General features: G+C 40.4%; 1 protein-coding gene across 7 annotated transcripts in view; it reads right to left on the reverse strand.

The window, feature by feature from the left end:
- St7 (suppression of tumorigenicity 7) overlaps positions 1-22,507 on the reverse strand; it is a 243,285-nt gene that overhangs the window by 70,992 nt on the left and 149,786 nt on the right. For 6 of the 7 annotated variants that reach the window (XM_057769138.1, XM_057769157.1, XM_057769153.1 and 3 more), the window contains exons 4-9: positions 18,026-18,080; positions 16,700-16,815; positions 14,701-14,776; positions 12,521-12,589; positions 10,571-10,725; positions 8,246-8,343 (exon numbers count right to left, since the gene is read on the reverse strand). In XM_057769138.1, the coding sequence (XP_057625121.1) occupies positions 8,246-8,343; positions 10,571-10,725; positions 12,521-12,589; positions 14,701-14,776; positions 16,700-16,815; positions 18,026-18,080 (569 nt within the window). The remainder of the gene's footprint in view (positions 1-8,245; positions 8,344-10,570; positions 10,726-12,520; positions 12,590-14,700; positions 14,777-16,699; positions 16,816-18,025; positions 18,081-22,507) is intronic. The other variant, XM_057769147.1, reaches the window with a different exon arrangement.

The following is a 22,507-nucleotide window of genomic DNA, read 5'->3' on the forward strand; positions in this document are numbered from 1 at the left end:
ATAGCAAAAGCAAAATCAGGTTGCAGGAGAAAAGGAAAAGAGAAGGTAGAGAATCAGAAAAAAAAAAAAAAAAAAAGCAAAGCAGGCCGGACAAGAGCCATTGAACAAAACCAGAACAGAATTTGGGAAAGACAGTAAACAGCACTAAAAATCTAGAACTAGTTGTGAATACAGCTGAGACACAGGAGCCAGGTTTTGTTCTCCTCCTCCACATTCCTGTTCATGGCCGGTACTCTGGGCCTTTCAGTGTTGCTAAGATGATTGCTGTGAGTCTAACTTACATGACAAGAGAGTTATTTGCATAGAATTAACTTTCAAGGCTCACTCTCTATTTGTACATACAGCAAAGAAAGAATCTAGAAAAGTGCCAGCAATCACCATAGCAACAGCTAATCACATTATTCATTGTCTTTAACGCAGTGGTACATCTGTATATCTTTAAAGATTAGAAAATAAATTGTTCAAGTGTATGCTTGGCCGCCTACACGTAATAAAAGCATCCTTCCCATTCTTCAACCTCATACAAGGAGGATGTACTTCCTTTAATTATTCACTTTAACAGCCTCTAAATTAAGTTATCAACCAAATCGAGTTGCCCATAACAATCTTAAGTAAAGAAACAAAAAGAACTGTGTATAAAGAAAGCACATGACTTATGGAGTAAAAAGTCAAAAAGGGAAGGAAAAGAGCTATAAAAATTATGAAAGAACAAATGATGTAAAAAGGAAATAGAAATAGGTCCTCAAAAAATATTCACTTAGCATCCTTTCTAAAAGAACCTTTGCATTTTTATAAAAAGAGCAGAGACAGAGAGCGAGGTCAGTCAGTAAAGTTAATTTCCTGCAAGTGTAAGGATCTGAGTTCAATTCCCATAACACACATGTTTTCTTTTTTAAAATGTGCAGGTGTAATCTCAGTACTAGGGAGGCGAAGTCAGGTAAATCTCTGTGGATTGCTGCCAGCCAGATTAACTTACTTGGCAAGTTAAAGACCAGTGAGCAACCCTGTCTAAAGGTAGAGAGAGGGTTCCTGAGGAATAAAACCTGAGGTTATCTGTGGCCTCCACCTCCACATGTACGTGTTCATACATATACACACACACACACACACGAAATTCATATAAAATATATCTCACAATTAGTACAGGGCACACTAGTTCTCTTTTACAAGTCATTGATTTTATAAATCATTTTGTTATTTGATAAATATCTGATAAATAGCAATGTGAAAATCAGCAGTCCTTAATGGTTGACGAGTTTTAACTAATCCCAAAGGTGTGTATATATATGTTTTTGATGGTGTGTAATATGTGTCTGTGTACCTGTCTACATTGTGTGGAGGCTAGAGGTCATCTTCAGGTGTCTGTCTCAAACCACTGTCCACCTTATTTCTTTTATCCCTGTTCATTTTTATTTAATTAAAAATCAGCAATTCCTTAGGCAAAGTTTATTCTCCATTATAGAAACTGGCTAGCCAATAAAAGGGCAAGGGAACCAGTGCTATAATCAACTCACATCCAGAGAGAGAACTGATGGAGGTAGGTCATTGGTTAATTAATAAAGAAACTGCTTGGCCCTCATAGGTTAGAACATAGGTGGGTGGAGTAAACAGAATAGAATGCTGGGAGGAAGAGGAAGTGAGCTCAGATGCAGGGCAGCTCCTCTCAGAGCCAGACGCGATGTAGCCAGCCACCAGGTCAGACATGCTGAATCTTTCCCGGTAAGCACACCTAGTGGTGCTACTCAGATGATTAGAAATGGGCTAAATTAATACGTGAGAATTAGCCTAGAAGAGGCTAGATATAATGGGCCAGGCAGTTTCTTTATTAATTAACCAATGACCTTCCTCCATCAGAGAACAATGCCTTGTTATCATTAATTTCATCCAAATTCTGGAGATATAATGGTACTTCATAGGCAGTCCCAAGGTCCACCTTATGATTTTGAGGCAGAGTCTCTCTCGCTGAACCCACAGCTCCCAACTGACTAGACAGACAGGCCAAGGAAGCCTCTGGCTCCACCTGGGCTTGATTCTTCGCTAAGATTATAACATTGTGCCTGGCTTCTGGGTGGGTGACAGAGATTAGAATTCAGGTCCTCACACTTGGGTGGCAAGCGTTCACCCTGAGCCATCTCTTCAACCATGTTTTTGAACAAATGCTCTAGAATTTTAAATTATAGTTTAGTTATCATAAGAAAATAATATGCTTATTATAATAATTCAGTATTATAGAAAAATTTTTAAAGGATAGTACAACTTTCTATTTCCAGGTTATTTTCTAATGCTTGTATAAATGATCTTCATGACATCCTTAAAGAACTCAGGAATTCTTTACATAAAAACTACTTTATAGTAATATACATTCTTTTCTTAGTCTCACATTTTCAATATACATTTGGCAGTCCTCCCAGAGGCCACATGTTGAGACTACAAACTAAACACAGAATCAGACAGGAGACTTTGGCTATCTCCTCTCAGCTAGACACTAAAGAGACTTGACCAAGCATTAAAACAACGACACCTTTTCAGTAATTGTTTTACCTAAACAAATACAATTATTTTGCCATAAAATATTTGCTAATATATATCTGCAATTCTATTTTGAAATGAATACATCTTTTTAAATTTTTACAGTTTTAATTTCCAAAATGGTAAACATAACTAAATAAACGTATACATACAAAACTTCAGTGGTTTGAAATAATTTTAAATGGACTCTCAGAGTAGCAAGTTTGAGAGCTAGTAGTCCATATTAGCATCTATTTTTAATTGAAAAAAATTGAATTATATCATACATAATGCTCATCATTTTTACTCTTCTCTTGATAACACAGCTTTAAAATGATTGTAAGCATGCCAATAATGAGTTATTATTCCACATACTGGCCTGCACCAAATAATTTTAGATTAATTAGTCCATTTGACAATTGTAATATCAGCATGAGTATACCCTAGGCACTTCTGATACAGGCAATCTGAAGACTATACTTTCTGGAGTACTCACTAGATATGACATCAACCAAATACCCTTTCCTAGAACACAGTGAACAATACAGAATTGTTGGCTAATATTTAGATGGTACTTAAGACTCTGAAACTGAATGCTGGCACCTGGTGGGCCACTAAGGGGAAGAATGCTGCCAATTGGGTATAAAATGCTCCCTTCAAGTTGCATGTTGAAGCTTAGACCTCAACACAACATTCATAGGTGGAAATACAGGGAAAGTGAATGGACCAGGAGGGCTCTGGTGTAATCTGTGGATTCGGGCATTCATGGATCAATTTATAAATAACTGTTGGGAAATGGTGGGCATTGTGGAAGGTGGAGGAGGTGGGTCATGCATCACATGCTTTGGAAGATTCTATCTTGTCCCTGGCCTTCACCCATTCACCTCTTCTTCATGACTGTTGAAAGATCAGAAACATCCTTCTACCATAATGAACCAATCGCCTCAACCACAACCCAGAAACAATGGGACCAGTTTGCCAAGGACTGAAACCTTAGAAACTCTGAGCCAGCATAAATTTCCCTCCCTTACACTCTCATGTATTCTGTCACAGTGACTAGAAACTAACATAGCATGGCTTTCTAAAGTCAATTGTATAAAATGTTTCAGAAAGAGTGTGACATCTGTGTCAGGACATGAAAAGAGAAGCAATACTTCAGAGATAGAAAAATAACAATGGAAGAAAATGGTTCAGAGACGTGAAGAAAACCACAGAGAGCAGGTGAAGCAGGTCAATTTTTAGAGAGGATGTAGATTTGGGGAAAGAAGACAAACACTGATCTGAAATCACAGACAAGGAGCAATGAAGGCCAGGATTCCACATCAGTCTCTCACTAGGAACTCACAAAAACCTCCAACTTAAGTTTTTCTTCTTGTCTTTGATACTCCCTTAAGGAATTCCATGGGGCGAAGCATGCCAAAGCTGGGCAAGTCTAGGGTACTCTAGAGGTTTGTGCCCAAAAAGAGTTCAGGCTATAAGTGAAACATGTAAATTCTGTATGGAAACAGGTCTACTCAGCCCTGGATTCTCTAGTCTGGTACTCGCTCATGAGGAGTGATCCTGATTGCTACTATCACCACTGCAGCCTAGGTACATTTAGGAATGTCTTTAGACAACTGGAGACTAATGGGACTTAGGTCACTACAATATATAGGCCAGTCTCCCTCATCTTACAATGCACAGGACAGCTCCCCAACAAATGTTTATATGACCCAGGAAAACCTGCTCTAAACAGATAATGGCAGGAGCTGTTAGATTCTTTCAAAGAGGCAGATTATCCCGTGTCTATGGTTTATTCATACCCAGCTTGACAAGTATGATTAAGGAATCAGACCACAGACATCTGCCTTGTGAATTCCACTTCAAATACACTCAAATAGGACCAGCGAGAGACAAGCATAATAGATATTAAAAGGAAAAAAAAAGAAAAAAGAAAAAGCCATGTCATATACCAAGGATTAAAGATAAGAACCAACACAATGACTCTTCCTTAAATTTAAGACAGAAAAATGCAACTCTGTTCTGAATAATTAACACATTGCAGCCAAGTTCAACAGCCAATGAGCCCCTCAGCTCTGCACACTCCCGAAACACTCCTTTCCTCTAAGGTGCTCTGTACTCTTGGTTGCAAGAGAGCTCTATGGAAGAGGAGCTTGTGTTCTTATGAACAAAAGTCCTGGAGTACACAATAGTTAATGGGTTTTTTAAGAATAGAGACTCTATTAATCTTGACAACCGAGAGTAAAATGTGCATTTACTTCATCAGTATTTCACTGATGAAATTCAGTATTTTATTTGAACAGCTGTGTAATCTTGAATTGTAGAAATAAAAGAAATTCTCTTCAGCCCCTTTCCCAGAATTCTCTTTTATGTTCTTTCAATGGCAGTGCAGCAGGTGTGCCCTTCCTTGTGGTTTATCCAGAAAAGCTTTTCCCAATGTTTCTGCTTTCAGTGTGGAAGGTGTTCTAACTCTGGCATTCCAAATGTCACTTTGAAATCTGCTCAAGGAAAATTTAAACTCATGCATATGGAGAAGAGATCGCTGTGTCTCAGTGAGAAAATAGATCCTCCTGCCTAAATGTTTTATCAGTAGGCTGCCTGGAGCCCACTATGCTGCCTTATCAGAGGACATTGCATAGCGAGATGGTTTCTGCTATTAAAGGAGTTAATCCTCAGAGAAGAATGACTCACACAACAGAGTGAGGGAGGCAAGTCAGGCCTGGCCAACAACCCTGTGCTACAAGGCCCGGCTGCATCCTCTGTGTGGGATAGAGGGCACTTAGGGAGTTTCTGAAGCCACACTTGGAATAGTGCCCTTGAAAACACACCTCTCCCAAGCCTAGCACTGTTCCTCATAGGAATATGGTCACCACAACAGGGCCTATGTCGGGCACTCCATAAACTCAGAGAAAAGGCAATGGGTGTTGGTATTTTAAGAATGAAATGTCATTTTGTAATACAAAAGTCACACCCATCTGTGTGCATATAAATATGCATGTAATATGTAGGTATAGATGGACATGTAGATTGAGGTAAAGGACTGCCAGCTCCCCTAATCTAATCAATAAATAGTGAAGGCATAAAATGTTATGCTCTACCCAGTAAATATGAACAGTATTATGGCAATTTTCAAAAATTAATACTTAGATTTTAATTTAAAAATGAAATTGGAATTATCTCAAGATGTCCTTCAGGACAACTGGCAAGAAAATCATATGTATAACTTAGTAATGGAAAATATGAAGAAAATGCCAAGTGTGTTACATTATGTAACTGAATTCTCTTCACCAAGCAGTTTCCCTAGTGTTAGGAAGCATTAGTCCCTATTCACGGAGGAGTAAGTGACAAGCCCCAGCAGAAAGTGAGGAGCTGCCTTTAGTCCACACCACAGAAAAGGCAGAGACGAGTCCACAGCCAGGCTTCTTGTCTGCTTGCCACCATCTCTCTCTCTCTGTGTCCCAGACTTTCTCTTTAAACCTATATTTGGGCTAGATCAGTAAGTAGAATTGTAGATAGAAAGTAATGTTAAACCAAAAGCTAATCACACTAAATACAGGATGGATATGTTGATTTTAAGCATATGAAATTTTATATGTGTACGCGGAAAATAAGCAGCAAAGACAAAGGAAAAAAAATGAAATTAAAATAGCCAGAACTTGCTTTTCCTATGGAAATGCTTAAGCACATAATAAGATAAATGAAATGTACTCCTGTGTATTATGTCTGCTCCAGGTTAATTAAGGCTAAGAATAAGTAAGAAGAGGACGAGGAGGAAGAGGAAAGGGAGGGAGAGGAAGAGGAGGGAAAGTGAGAGGGGGAGGAGAGAAGAAAGAAGATAAGGACTGAATGTGGCTAGACCAGGTTAAGATGGAGGAAGGAACAGTCATCCTTTGTTAAGGTCCCAACTCCACACAGCCAGAGTGACTGGCAGTGTTTCTTTGCTGTATCAGGGAATGGAATTTCTGCAAGCTTAAAAGCTTTAAGAACAATTCATGTCTCCAAAGAAATCTCCCAGTCTTAAAATTAGCTCTTATGTGATATAATAGGTTGTTTTTTTTTTTTTTTTCTTTTTATTCTCTCTCCTGTTAAAAGAATTCCATCATGGATGAACATACATTTCCTTCATAATCCTCCTCCCCTCTCCCTGTCCTCCAGTCTGGGACTGTCCACCCATGCGCCCTCCTCCAGAGAGAGCCTGAACTTGTGAGAACAGCAGCCGTCCAGAGGCCAGCCAAGAATGTGCAGCGCTATGCACAGCCCGCGAGCTCAAAACTGAGCAAGACGCCGCCACTGTCACCCAGTTCCTGGGTTTGTGCTCTTACAAAGGCTCTTAGTTACTATTCTAATTAAGGAATACAGTAGAAGAATGAGGGGGCGGGGATGGTTAAAGAAAAAGGAACGAATGAAATGTTGACAAGGGATTTTTGAGATTTTTTTTAAAAAGAAAATTACAGATACAATTCATAATTGATGTCAGCTTTTTTATGAAAAACAATTCTTACTAATAATGACAACAACCGAAAATAGAGACAAAGTCCCTTAAAGCATTACATGTTGTTTTTCTTCCTTGTTCTTTCTTAAATTTTATTTTTTCTTAATACAGTTTTATCACACGGACTGAAGCCCAGGGACTCCTCCATGCTCTGGGTGTGCTCTGCCAATAAACCAAATCGCAACACCTTTGGCTTCTTATTTTTTAAATGTAAACAGGCTCTGCTCTTTGTCTGAATGTAGGCCTGCTGACCAGAAGAGGGCATCAGATTATGAGCCACCATATGGCTGGGAATTGAACTCAGGACCTCTGGAAGAGCAGCCAGTGCTCTTAGCTGCTGAGACATCTCTCCAGCCCCTCTTCTTAGTTCTTATGATAACTGCAACTAATAAAGTACCCTGGTTCTCAAGAATCTAGGAAAAGTTATTGAAATTGCTACCGTAGGATTAGTTTATTGTACTAAATTTGAATATAACAGTTTGACCCATACTTCATTTCCTAGTAACAACACACTGAAAGAGTCAATCTCCGAGTCCTCTACAGAAGACTGGCAGAAAGACTGGCTTCGGCACAAGCAGAGTGGGTAACCGCAGTGACGTGGTGTGCTGCACACACAACTGGGAAGCAGGGCGTATGAGCTCACAAAGATCGTGGCGTCATTCATGAGCCCTGTGCAAAAGCCAGCCAGACAAAACCCCAACATGGGACGAGTAAACACCAAGTCCCATGAAATCGGGGGTGGATAGAGAAGGAACCAGAGCAGAGGGAAAAGGGAATGAATTCAATCAAACACACACAATATGTATATATGAAATCCTCAAATAATAAAAAATAATTAAATTACTGGACATTAAAATATCTTGAAACAAGATTTAAAAATATAAAAATAAAAAAATAAGCTAAAATGGCTAATCTCATCATTGGTTTCCCCCAATAGTCTCAAAGGTTGACTAAAAGATACCTACTGAGATTCTTAAAATTATGCCAGTCACCCTATAGTAAATGAGTGTATTATCTCATTTAAATCTTACAGTACTCATACAAGGTTATTGTGAAAACCACTGTTACCTTACAGATAAGAAAAACAGAGGGCAGAAATGAATTAAAATGGCCCGGGTTGTTCGCCCTGTCAGTTGGGACCTGGTTTTGCCACCCATGAGACTCCTGTGTTATTCCTGGTTCTGTGTTCAAGGTCTGTTCTGTCAGGAGCATTGCTGCCATGCCCAAGCATCAATGTAAACTCACATCTCTCATCATTTTCACGGCTTCTCTGGTCCGCCCAAGTCTCCGGGCACACATTGCCAGCCTTCTCTTGATATAGACCAAGACATTGGTGTCTCGTCCTGAGAAAGGAGAGATAAAACATCAACATTTAAAAAAATCAGCAAAAACCAAGAGCTTTAAGTTAACCAGCAAGAAAAATGCAGAAGCCTATTTGTTTACCCTTAAATAGATCCCTCATGGAAGACAGTTTGCTCTTTTGGCCTTTCCTACTGCCAAGAGCACAGAGAACTAATTTTGTTAATAATAGACTGAATACAAAGTAAAGCAAAAGTATTTAGATGCCCAAAGGCCAAAATCATGACTGTTTACCTAATCTATGCTTTTGAGTTAGTTGAATATTTGATAATAAATAAAATCTCTGTCACACAGGCCTAAGAAAATGAACACACTGACATTGCAAGGAGTTCACAAGTAAGAATGCCATGTTCCACAAGTGTGCGTGCTTTTGGTAAAGATGCAGAGGTGAATCTCAGGCTGAATCCTGATGAACTATTTTTTCCCGCTCCTGACATTAACTCTGGAGAAGCCTCATCTTGAACTCCTGGTTCATATTACTCTTTCTCTAGTGACATCATAATCATCTCCAGGTCCCCAAAGCAGTTGGTTTTAGATGGCAATATAACACATTCCAGATATGACAATAGAGCATGCACAAAATGAAAAACTACCCTAGTGTCAGAGAAAGCCCTGACAAGCTACACAGTTATAACAATAGCCACTAAAACAGCCCTTAGAAAGTATATTAGCGACTTCTTAGCTTAATCTTTTATTTAATTATGTATTTTGGATATGTTTTCAGACCAGTGAGAACACACATATGCTTAATCCTCAATAAAATTACCGTGTTTGAGAAAAATATGACACACCTGTTATGGATTAAGTACATGTAGATACTCAGCTATTAAAAGATGTTGAGACCAAAGTCTGAACATTTCAAGTTTTAAACAATGAGAACAAGATGTGTGCTGAAAAACTGCCAAGTACCTACAAATTATTTTAAAGATGTGATTATATTTTTGGATAGATTTAGGCAACAGGTTGAAAGGATTTAATTTAGAGAAGAAAAGAAAGAAAATGTTTTATGTTATATTATAGGTTGTGTAATTTATGTATTAATTCCCATTTAGTTCACAAAATAGACATTTACTGCACATCTTCAAAATGCACCGTTATATTTTTATAATGATCGGAGACCTTATTGGTATATCTACTCACTGCAGAATAAACCAAGCGTGTGTGTCGATGACATGTGTGGACATGTCCCACACGTGCGGACTATCATGTAATGATACTGTTGGCACCTGAGACCTAGAGACTGCGTCAGTCAGGTCTATTCCAAATCCAAGTTTAATATTAAAATTTAATTATATAATATCAAGTATGAGGGACACATATACCCCTACTTTCCAAACTAAAGGAGAGAGAGATGAAGTGAGAGAAATTCTACCTAAAAGAAACAACTCACATTTTTGTCAGACCGTGAAAACACTTTTCTCCCAAAGGATCAAGGATTTATGTTTAAATAACCAACCAAGATGAGCCCAGGTGCTCCGGAGACTCCAGTAATTACTTTGTCCTACTTCTATACTGTTCCCAGAAAGCATCATGGGTTCTCAGGTTGGGTACTGAAGTAAAGGGCTCAGCCTTTAAGGAGTTATCTTTAAAAATGTATTATTTTCATAAAATATCAATAATTAGGAACTCTTCCTCAAAGACAACACTAATGATTTTTAAATAACTAAATGTTGATAGACTATAACCAATAAAAGTTATATTCTAAATTTCCTTTTTCAACCATGTTTTTACCCATGCAATGTGAGACTTAGAAGAAAACATTTTATGATACTAACAACAAAAGTTGGACTTAAAGTTATGAGATGGAGTTGCAGCTGCCAAGCAGAAGAACTATGTATGAATTCTGGGGAGAAATGAGCATTAACAGTTATTGTGGTGGGAGCTGCACAGGAGGATCTGAAGGAAGGAAGGAAGGAAGGAAGGAAGGAAGGAAGGAAGGAAGGAAGGAAGGAAGGAAGGAAGGAAGGAAGGAAAGGGAAGGGGGGGTGATGGAATCATAATCTCAAAACACTGCTTAAAAGGTGACTGATGTTTGTTTATGGCAATGAAATTCTGGGGGCACAAAAAGAATGTGAACACAATGACAACCAAGTTAATAGTGCCCTAAGTGCCTTGTCTAACAGAGTCCAGTTCTGTGCTGGCTGAACCTTTGTTCTTGCTAACATTTTACCATTCCAGTTCCCCAGTGCATCACCCTGGAGGAAACCTTACTGTGTTGAGCTTCATACTGGGAGCCATGGTGCTGTAGCTGCTGAGAACGTCGATAGCAACCATCTCCAGCCTTCAGGGCCTGCTTAAAGAGTTTTTCTGCTTCAGCAATAGTTGTGGCTTCTTCTTCGGCCAAGAGAATATAAGCAGTTGCACACCTGTCCATTCAGACATTACAAATTACAAACCCAAGGCCACTGAGTAGACTGTGGGAGCTCATGCAGAAGGGTAAGGAGTTACACCAAACATGCAGCATGACCAACGGTTTCATGCACCTGTTTGTAGCTGTTGACACAGTAATGGTACAAAAGAAACACCTATAGTTTAGCTTAAGAGATAGGATGCGAAGTGTTAGGAGCAAGGGGCTCATATATGACTTGACCCCTTATTAATGTGTCACTGGGGCAAGGTATCACTCTGCCTCCCTGGTGTATAACATGGCGTCTGTTCGGTGTCTCTGTGAAGGGTCAACAAAATGCAGTCTGGGAAGTGCTCGGTGTAGCGTCAGCACCAAGGACACGCTCACAGAATGTCACCTAATGATGCTGAGTATAAGAGCTACTAGAGTGACATATAAGCTTCCTTTTGTTTACTACATACAGATTATTTGCAGTTCAAGAATTTCTTCAGAGTGCAAAATTCATTAACTCAAGTTACTGACTGAAAAAACAAAATGAAACAGTGCTTGGAAATCCCACGGCAGCACTGATTTTCTGCGTCAGAGAATGTAAGAACCTGCAAAAGTAGCTTCTGAAAAGCTCAAACTCTGACACAGCCACAGTCCCTAAGAAGAGTCCAGTCTCCTGCCTCCAACAACAAGCTAGCATTTGCCACTGTATGTACAGTAAATACTATACCTGGCACTAAACGTCACCTCACCTAACCCTTCCAACAACCCTCTGAGGTAGGATGCCAGAAGGGATATGCAGTTAACTCAGCAACACAGGAGGCTTTTAGAGATGCAAACCTTCCAAATCATACAGAGAACAGCCCACTGCCAGAGAATTGGAGAGTCTGAGGGGATGATGAGGCCAGAACAGGGGTGTCGATCCACACTCATCCCTTCTCTCTCCTTGTCGAGTTCTCTGTGGCCATTGCCCTATTTCTTCTCCATCAGACCACAAGAGAGGAAATAAATAGAAATTAAAACTAAATGCTACTGTGTGAAAACTGCAAAGCCAGCTGGGAGAAAAGTATGAACTGACAGATAATACTAGGTTTGGGTCCGATTCTTGGGGGTTGATGGGAGACTTACAAATTCTTTATCCCATCTCCTTAATTTCAGGTAAGAACCATCAGTGCAGTTTTAGCTAAATATGAAAAGGCAGGGAGAAAACAGCTAGAATAAAAGCTAGAAAAGCAATTACTAAGGAGGGCAGAATCCATGACTCCCAAGAACAACAGCAATGCTAAAAACTGTCTCATGATTTACTGAGAGAACTACTTGGGTAGGCATCAGAGGAAATACTGAAGGCCTCAGACGCCCACATATTAATATGAGTTTAAAGTAACAAACTGAATGTTGAGATAATAGTAACTGTAGACACAACATCAAAGAAACTAGCTATAAGATGGTAGCTGGTGGGTTGGGAGTTCATGAATAGTTGGGGCTAGACTGCTGGCTTTTTGTGTTCTTCCTTCAAATAGTATTCTGAGGAGAGGCAGAGTAGCGGTACTAGCCAAGAAACGTGTCTTTGTGGAACCTCATGAGTTCTGGGTAAAAACGTGCTAAGAGCTGGTGAGTGGAAGAAAAGGAGAGAGCAATAGAACTGCTAATGGTTGGGGGCACAGAACGGGACTCTCAGCTTGATGGAAGATGTCGATGATGCTTTTTGTCACAACACAATACACAGACAGAAGCAAGAAGTGTGGTGATGGAGTGACAACCATCCAGATATCTGCTACAAGTCTTGTTTGGTTAGAAGTCGGGTACCTGACAGGCTCTTGACTTACTTCGGTAACAATTTTATCTCCCAGATGGTAGAGGAAGCAATTAGGGGAACTTCAACTCTGGACCTAATTCTGACCAAGAAGAAAAACATAGTTGGTGAAATGAAAACTGATAGGAACATTCAGCGAGAGTTACTACGTCATTCCAGAGTGCAGGGTAATCAAAGAGGTGGAGGTAGACTTGGAAAACTCATAGGAAAGAGGCAGGACTCAATGGCACGAGATGTAGTATGGAAAATGACTCAAGAGGACATTCCAAATATTCAACTGTAATCATAATGACAAAAAAAGAAAAAGAAAAAAAACCTCTCAGGAAGGGCAAAGGGCAGCACTGAAGCAAACAGCGTGGCTTCACAGAGATCTAGCCCAGGTCAATTCTTAAAGGACATGCAAACAAAATAAAAGACCAAAAGACGGCATGTGATGGATTGCAAGAAGTGGAATGGATTCATAAGAATAACATCAGGAGAGCTAAAGTTCCAAATTAACAAGGCTTGGCTAAATAAATAAATAAAATGAGCAAACATACAAAAACCACTAAAGGCAACCATTCTCTGTTTTAAAATTATGTCTATTGCTCTCCCTCCCAATTTCTCCAAAATCACCACAAAAACAAATAAGCAAAAAAGACAACACGACAACATTAAAACAAAGAAGATGCGTGGTTAATAGTGGCGGACAGTAAAGGAAAAGGGAAAATTCCCTCACTCCCATCTTGCTCCTGGCTTCTCTATCAATGAGAATGACTGTCAGACTAAAAAGGAGAGAAGAAATTAACTCTAAAATGGAGAAAAAGATGTAAGACAGCACATTATAAACGAACTACTCTTCTAAGAAGCCAACTGGCCGTGCAGGCAGGACACGCAATTGCACTCTATGGGGTTGTGGGGTCACAAAGAATAGAGACTACAAGATGAGACAACAAATGTGGGAAGCCTTCACCAGGAGAGAAGGCTGACTTCCCAAATGACAGACCAGTGACTCAGAAAGAAATTCCAATGAGTATTAAAGAAATTGCCTCTAAGCACATTAAAAAAAAATAAAATAAATGAAGCAGAAACCACTAGAAGTCAGCTTAAATGGCTAAGAATAAGTAACACAGGGTTGCTAGCTTCATTTTCCCTGATAGACTTACAATATCTATTAAAGCTCTCTAAACAGCAGACAGACTTAAGATCAAAATGGAGAAATGTGGGCTGAATCACAGTGTGACAGGGTGCTGGTGACTCGCGGAATAATACCAAAGGAAGGTGATTAATGAAGACATGAGCCTGCAGGGTAGTTTCTACATGCCACGCCCCAGGGTTTTGTAGTCCCAATACTTTTCTCAGAAACATGAATGACACACAAAAGGCAGGCGTATTAAACTTGCAGATGGCAAGAAAGCAAAAGGTATGTCACATGACAGAGCTAGAAACCATGCAGGTCCAGCATTGCAGGGACAGGATTGGAAACTTAGTGACCACTGGAGAAGATTCTGTAACTTTCTTGAGAAAATCATAAAATAGTTTAACAATGACCACTTGGCAAGAACCCTGCTGAGGTGATTCAAACACCAGATGGGTGGTTGAGCTAACTGACCTTTAAGATTTCTGCCAACCCTAACTTTTAATGACTCCAATATTAAGAAACTTATTTTCTCAAATCTCCAGAAGAAATTTCCCAGTCTTCCTTGATAACCCATAGAATAGTTGCAGCAGTAAGGACAATGCTTCCTCTTGCTTTCATCTTGACAGTCAAACATTTTAATGTTGTTTTTTTTTCCCGTTTATCTATTTTGTAGGCACTGTTTGTCTTACTAGCAGAGGTTCCATCTAGAAACAGGGATGCACAGATGAGCCTTCTACATCTAAAGAGAAAGACCCTTGTCAGAATGTTCTAGATATGCCAAGAACTCTACTGAGCTTATGTTCTCACAATACACCAAGTACATCCCTTGAAGGGTTTAATCTGGGGTCACAGTAAAGACACCTTGTTCTAAAGCAGCTAATCCCCTGCAAACCACCCTCCATGCCCTCGCCACGGCTATCCTTCATAGAAGCGAAATTTTAGAAAGTAATGCCCTTAGAAATAGCCCTGCAGTTCAAATGCAAAGCTTAGGAGAAGTGTCCCATCCATGGTGACTGAAAATATTCAGCATGAGACATGACGTCGTTTTAATAGCAAGGCTGTTCCCTACTTACTCATTTATCTCCAAGGCTTCATGAGCTGCAGAAATCCTGGCTTGAGGGTTCCTCTCTCTCCAAGCTTTTTGCATTACTAATTAGAAAATAAAAGGAACAATGCAAATCATCTGGTGCATATAAACGGATATAAGACAATAAGTGGTTGGCAGCTTTATTTGTAAGAGAACATTTTATTACCAAAAAAGTCAGCCCATATCTCCAAAGTCACACAAGTATTCTGAATTACCATTCCATTGTTCTTCAGTTGCCAATAACAAACTTTTGTGTGGGTATTAAATTACAGATATAAAAATCATATACCAAAAAGTCAAGAAAATGAAGATCCCATGTCTTTTGACTTCAATAAACATTTGCTGTTAGGAAACATATTTTACATATTTCAAAATTGTTATTTTATAGTCAGCTCATCCTGAATGTACCTGCTCCCATCTGAAGGTGACTCTCTCATGCTATTACTCATTCCACAATACATAGTTTCTATGCAACACGTTCCAGCGTATTTGCTACAAACCCTGGATCTTTGAAGGTTGGAACTGTGCGGAGGATGTGAGCTGAGTTAAAGTGCTGTAGGGTTTCACTTGGCAATGACTTTAAAAAACAATATTCTTATATAGTTTGATAACTCATATTTTATAAGTTAGTTTCTTAAAAGTATGTAGGAATTGTTTTTGTTTAAAGCTGTTGTCCTGGCTGGTTTTCTGTCAACTTCACATATCTAGAGTGATCTGGGAAAAGAGACTCTCAGTTGAGACTATGCATCTATAAAACAGGCTGTGCAAGTCTGTGGGACATTTTCTTAGTACAGACAGGGGAGTGCCCAATTCATGGTGGGTGGTGCCATTCCTGGGCTGGTGGTCCTGACTCTATAAAAAAGCAGGCTGAGCAAGCCAGTAAGCAGCACTCCTTCATGGCCTCCGCATCAGCCTCTGCCTCCAGGTTCTGGCCCAGTTTGAGTTCCTGCCTTGGTTTCCCTCAATGGACTCTGATCCAGGATATGTAAAGTCTTTCTTCCCCAAGTTGCTTTTAGTCAGTGTTTCACTATAGTAACAGCAATCTTAACAAATTCAGGAGTTTTCAGCTATTTACTTTTGACCATTTAATAACTCAAAACTTATCAGTAGGAAAGTAATGAACGTGAAATGCATGTTAAACAAAGTTTTCTCTGAGATAGAAAACACATATGCATCTCTACAGGCAAAGCCATGTGCCCTTCCAGTGCTTGTAAACCAACCTATTAAGTCAGTAAACGAGCCTGCTCATTTACAGTCAGTGATCCCAGCTTCCAGTTAGAATGTGACCAAGGGATTCGTCATTCCACCTCACCATGAGTTAAACTCCTGTCATGTAAGAGATAGGCCTTCAAAATGTACAAAGCTAACTTTGGTGTTTCGAAATCATGCTCTAGATAATAATAAGCCTCAATCCTACATTGATAATCACTGTGAATAAATTTAATATAAGTATAAGGGTTATACTCTTCAATATAATATTTTATTTATTTACTGGAGAGAGAGGTATGTGTGTGCCCCAAACAATAACCTCAGGTGTCAATCCTTCATCTCCCTTTCTTCTTCTTTTCCCTCATTTTTTTTGAGACAGGTTCTCTAATTTGGCCTAGATTTCATCACATGGTTTCAGTTGACTGCCCAGTAAGCCCCAGGAATCCACATGTTCCCACCTCACCAGAGCACGTGCTACCACATCTGGATTTTGTTTCCTTCAGGTCCTCATGCTTACAAGGCAAGAGCTTTGCCTACTGAGTTATCTCTCGACCCCTCATTATTCTTTTTACACAGCCCAGGCTGACCTGGACCTTACCATGCAGTCCAAGTTTGTCTTAACCTAGAGATCTTCCTGCCTCGGCCTGCTGAGTGTTTAAGGTTACAGATGTGTGCCACCAAACCTAGCTGTAGAGTGGGTATTTCAGAGCCAGAGCCGTGATTTGAATGAGCTAAGAAGCTTCCCCACCCTGGTGTATCCTGAGGACTTTCCATACTTGCATCTGCGGGGCGAAGATGGTCCGAATCGCAAGTAAAGAACGTCTGGTGATCCTGGGCGGAGAGATTCATGTCATAGTATGTCAGAGGTTCTCGTCCTGTGACCCACGTGTACCTGTCAAGGGCAAATACGATTGTCAAACAGTTTTGAGAAAGGAAAGACCTACAAAAGAGGAAGCTGCAGAGCAACCAAAACACAAACCACTGCTGAGTATTGAAATAACTTTGCTCGTGAACACCAAAACTTATTTGTAAAAGTCGTCCTGCTTGGGGATCAGTGGTTAGGCGCACTGGCTGCTCCTCCATAGTATTCCCCTTGGATTCCCAGCAGCCATGTCACAGCTAACAACTATCTGCACCTCCAGTTCCAAGGGGATCCAATGCCCTCTTCTGGCCTCCCTTGGCATTGCATGCACACAGCACACAGGTATATGCAGGCAAATCACTCACACATAAAATAAAAATAAATCTTAAAAAAAATCTTCATTCAGGAATAGCACAAATAAATACAAATTTTCTCATATATTTTTGTCTTAACATTTCAGTAGTCTTGGATAATGAAAGCTTCTCTAATTAATATTACAAATAGATATTTTTCCCAAATTATGAAATTTGTAATTTGCTTAATTAATTCACTCAATTAAGTTGCAATAAATATAACCTGTCTGGAACCAATATAATCAACTTTCAGGGAACCTTCAGAATTTGGGAGCTGCAAGTAGCCTAAAAACCCAAGTTCAATATCTAGACCCCTCCTGGTGGAAGGGGAGCATCAGTTCCCACAAGTTCATCTATGAGCAGTACATGCACCATATACATACACATATACATACAAACACACTTAATTTTTTTTCAAAGATTAAGTGCAATAGAAAAAAATACAATTTATAGCTTTTTATATTATTCTCAACTAGAATGTTAAAATATCTTTAAAACAGAAAAACAAAAGTGCTTTAAGATAGTATCAGAAAGCGGAAGCTGCTGGACATGGTGATACATGCCTACAATCCCAGCTCTAACTCATGAGGCAAAAGGATCAGGAGTTTAGAGTGCTTCATAGCCACACAGCAAGGTCTGGACCCTGAAACCCTGTCTCAAGCAAAAGCAAGCAAGAAAAAAGAAGCAGGAGGAATAAAGAAGAGAGGAGATGGAAAAGGAGGAGGTGTAGGGAGGATAAAGGGAGGCGAGAGGAAGGCGGGAAGGAGGGAGGGGAAGAGAGTAAAACACGCTAGTACGTGACCCCTAAGCGAACCAGCAATAGCACTTGCTATTTCTGCTCCCTCAGCCACTCACTCACTCGTTTCCTGAGCTGACAAAAGACTCACCGATTGTATTCAGCACCCCTAAACAAATTTAGTGGATTTCGCCACACTTTGCACTCTGTAACAAAGAGAATATGAAAATGTTACACGTAAGTCCAGTGACATGACGAGCTAATTAATTCAGTAAAACACCCTTCCGGGCCATTTGATAAGATAATGTGATTCTCTATCCTTTATATAGGAAACTGAAAAACAAAAGGCAACCCCTGAGGTTAATCAGGTAATTGAGGCCAAGCAGGGACAGACAGACACATCACCTAATCTCTGGGCCCCAGTTTCCTTGTTTTCTCAAACCACAGCACATGCCCGTGTCAGCTACTGCGTGACTTTGTGTGCTTATTCTAAGAGAGCTAGTGGATCTTATGAATTTACCTCCAAAAACATAGGGAAGGGTACATGTGGAGATGAGACTATATTTCCAGCATTCTGGAATCCAGCTCTACATAACACAGAGAACCCTAGACTCAGCCAATTAAGGACTATGCTGGCTTTTATTTGGAGATAATTTGCTAGATTGATATTGTCTTCCCAGGAAGGAATATGAAAATTAGTAAAGTCACCACAATTACAGAAAGAAGTTCTATGAAAATAAACTGTTTGAGGACACACTTATGCTGATTATGTGTGTGTGTGTGTGACATCCCATTAATGTCATAATGTTAATTACTACTAAGATTATACATTTTTTTTAATACGGGGAGCACAGAAACTTAGGACCATAGGGCTTTTACCTTGAGCAGTGCATTAATAGCTTTAAGACTGTGTTCTATTAAGTATGTGATTAATAAGCTACAATTGGTTGCAAACATCCTATTGATCAAGACTTTCTAATGATTTATAATACTAGATCCCTTTGGATAAATAAAGTTTTATTAGAAAGTAAAACCCACTTAACCAAACCCGAAACATCAGTACCCAAGGAACACACCCAATGATATGCACACTCAAACGATGGCAGAAATCCAAGAGCTATTATTAAAGGCCAGATGATGATTCACTGGGATTCTGCAGTAGGCCTGTTCATCCAACTTCCATCCCTCCACCCCTCTGTCCTTCTACCTATCCAGTAGGCATCATTTAACTCTGGGCGCAGGAAACATGTGAAGCAGTAGTACAGTCCTCTGTACGCAATAAAGCAGAAAGCACGTTGTAATCCTCGGCATGCTCACAGCACTGCTGACCTAGGAAACCAAGCATGGACTTACACTGGGGTGTGTGTTTCCATGTAAAAGAGATGAGTTCGTCTTTAAATTAAGACAATATCCCATTTTAAATTTATGCAATGTTTAGAATGGCCCTAAAATTTTGTCAGCTTAATTTGTCAATTAATGCAACATCTCTGGATTCTGTTAAGAAACTGAAATTTGATAGTTATCACTTCATATGACACAAACTAGGAAATTATGTTTCTTTTAGTTAATTATTTGCTGTCCAAACAAAATCTATTAGAAGGGTCATGAACACTGTGGTTGCAGATCTTGGCTTGAAACATCACGGTCAGTCAAACGATCGTGGTTACTATCCTAGGGCGGGAGTAGCTCTTAGAATATCACCACTGCCAACTGCTCCCCAAAACCACTGAGGTTCAGAGTGCTCCTCTTGATACTTCCCAAATCGTGCAAGGTTTATAGTTAGGCTACAATAAACTTGTAGTACAAGGAAGTACATGTTATAAATATTTACAATAAAACAGGAATATTTGAAAAGATGGTTCTCCTATTTAATTTGATTGGGAAGATTAAATTTTTTAAAAAGTTTGGCCAATGTTTTTCTCCAAGTACATTATTACTGTGCCTGGGGGCAGGGGGAAGTACTATTCAAAATCCAATTGGCAAATTAAACTGAAAATTATCTCCAATTAAATATTGTCTCTATTACATCGGTTAGAACTTAAAATATTTCTAAGGAAAAATAACTCCAAAAAGAAATACTGTGTACTTTAAACAGTCACCAGTCAGTGCCTAAAGGACACTTTATTTAGGAATTTCTACAACATTGCCAGCAGGGGGTGCTGCAAACGTTCTAAAACTTAGAACTCAAGACACAAGTAGTTGTGGAAGATGTAAAGTGGGGAAAGGCGACCGAAGTATACAAAGCAGCTTTGCGCAGGGCAGGGTTGTTTTTCCTTAAGAAATAAGCAATATAAAGGTCATCTGTGTGCACACATCTAATTTTTGTCTTAAGTGACATCACAGCTACATAAATTTCATCTTTGTTCTTCTATTCCATAATCTTTCATGTAGAAAATTCTTTTAGCATGGAATCACTCCAGAGAGCACACCCCATAAATATCGATCGCCTGACATGATTTAGTGTATCATAGAAAGGGTGTAAATGCCAAATATGAGGATTTCAGAGAAGTGAACCTCCACGGGGTGAGACAGCGTAAACATATGTTCTTTTCTCATGTGAACTCTTGAGGAATAAACTTATTGCAGACCGTATTTCAATTTTCCCTTCAAAAAGAATGTTCCATTCTTCATTATCTTCCACAATTTCTGTGCCATTGGGAAGCACTGAAAGTCGCCTTCACTAAGTGCCTGTTCGCAGCAGCAAGAGTCGACTATCAATCTGTCTCTAAGACAAGCACACACTGTGCCTTCATCTTCAGTGTCCACAGGACAGTCTCCATGCACGGCTGCTGACGGAAATACTGTGCCCTCAGCATGGATGCAAGACCGCCAAAGCTCTAGGGAAAGGACCCAGCTGCCATTAAGCTTCTATGTGGGACACAAAGAGCATAAACTTAATCCAGTAAGGATTTCTAAAGCAAGCTCTGGATGTTTTTTGAAGCCCTTCACCACCATCATTACTTTGTAGCTTCGACTCAGTCACTGTGCTGGCTAGTTTTGTGTCAACTGACACAAGCTATAGCCATCCGAGAAGGAACGAGGATGGAGGAAATTCCCCAGAAGACCGGGCTTCAGAAACGCCTGTAGAGCATTTTCTTAATTAGTGATTGATGAGGGAGACCCCAGCCCATTGTGGGGGAGACACACGTGGTCCAGAGTGCTGAAATTGCTGGTAGGAACCTCCACACCCGGCTGCCCTGCACTGGGCTTTTAACAGCAGCAAAGCAGCATTCATCGGTTCTAAACTTAGCTTTCATTGATCCTTTCTCTAAGGAGGTCTCCGGCTATCATGTACACTCCCTACATAAATTAGTGGGATGAAAAGGGTCTATGTATATTAGACCCTTTCCACCAGGTCACAATAAGGCCTGGAGTCTGGTTTCATCTCTTACCTACAACAAGCAATAAACCTGTTCCTACCAAAGTATCACATTCAACATCCTGTAGCTTTATCATTCAAATGTCCAATGGAAGAACAACTTCGAGATTCCTCTAGGGCATGTCAGTTACTTCAAAATAATACTTCCAACGTGTCTAAACGTTTCATCGGACAGATTATTAGATTAACCCCAAGCAAACTGGTCTTTGAAGTGATTTTGCCTACAGTTAATTAGCTTTGATATGTTAGAGATGAATACCCAATCGTCTACATCATACTGATCAATTTTAGGTAATTATTAGAAGTGCTTCTTTTGGAAAAATAACTAAGCCATAATTACTTCATAACTTTTCAAAATAACTACGTTGAGAGGTGATATAAGGCTTGAATGGTGCGTTGGATCTGCTGGCTGCAAATGAGAGGTCAGCAACACAAAGGGGAACCGTCTTTACGTCTGGCTGCTAGGGTCTTTGGCTAGCTGAGCTTCAACCAGCTTGCCTAGAAGACAGAGCTCGGAGCAAAGACCTCCTACCCAGATTTGTGGGTTTCAGGACAGAACCCCGAGGGCACAAAACACCTAAAGAACTGCCAGCAAGTCACGTGGGTAGTGGACCCCGAGAGGGAGAGGCCTGTTCAAACCGCCATGCTGCTCGGAGTTGACTATCCTCTGCCCACCACACCAAGCACCAGATGGTGACTGCGAACCTCCAGCCGCTGGGCACTTGCCCCTCCAGAGGAGCCAGCCTGGGCAGGACACCATGATCCCACGGAGCAGAAGAGGGATGCGACCATGGAGCTGAACCACAGGCCCATACCCACGGCCGAGCCTGTCCAGAAATTAGAAAGGGGCCCAGCACGAGCCCGGAGGTGAACCCCTCGGAGGCCACCCCACAGCGCCACGGCACAGCGGGCGCAGGACTGGTCAGGCCTGACCTTGTTTACAACGTTTGGGCAGTCGGAGCCGCTCTGCACTGGTCCCGGCCGGGGAGGACTGGGCAGGGTGGGTGGGCGCCATGTTTGACTTCCGCAAGGTGCAGTTCTTCACAGACCCGCCCAGTCTCACAAACAGGGCTGTCTGCTTATGTCTTCTGTAACATCTGATTTCATTTCAGTTTTGATGTCAGTATTTCAGCGGGGGTAAAATGATCCACTCGGTGGATAAATCCATAAGGATCTACCGTGTGGGCTTCAGTAGTTCAGGCTCCCCACAGCCCTGAGCATCCCTGCCCCTTGCACTGTCTCTTCCTCCCCAAA

The sequence above is a fragment of the Chionomys nivalis genome, chromosome 1 (assembly GCF_950005125.1).
Source record: "Chionomys nivalis chromosome 1, mChiNiv1.1, whole genome shotgun sequence".
Lineage (NCBI taxonomy): Eukaryota > Metazoa > Chordata > Mammalia > Rodentia > Cricetidae > Chionomys > Chionomys nivalis.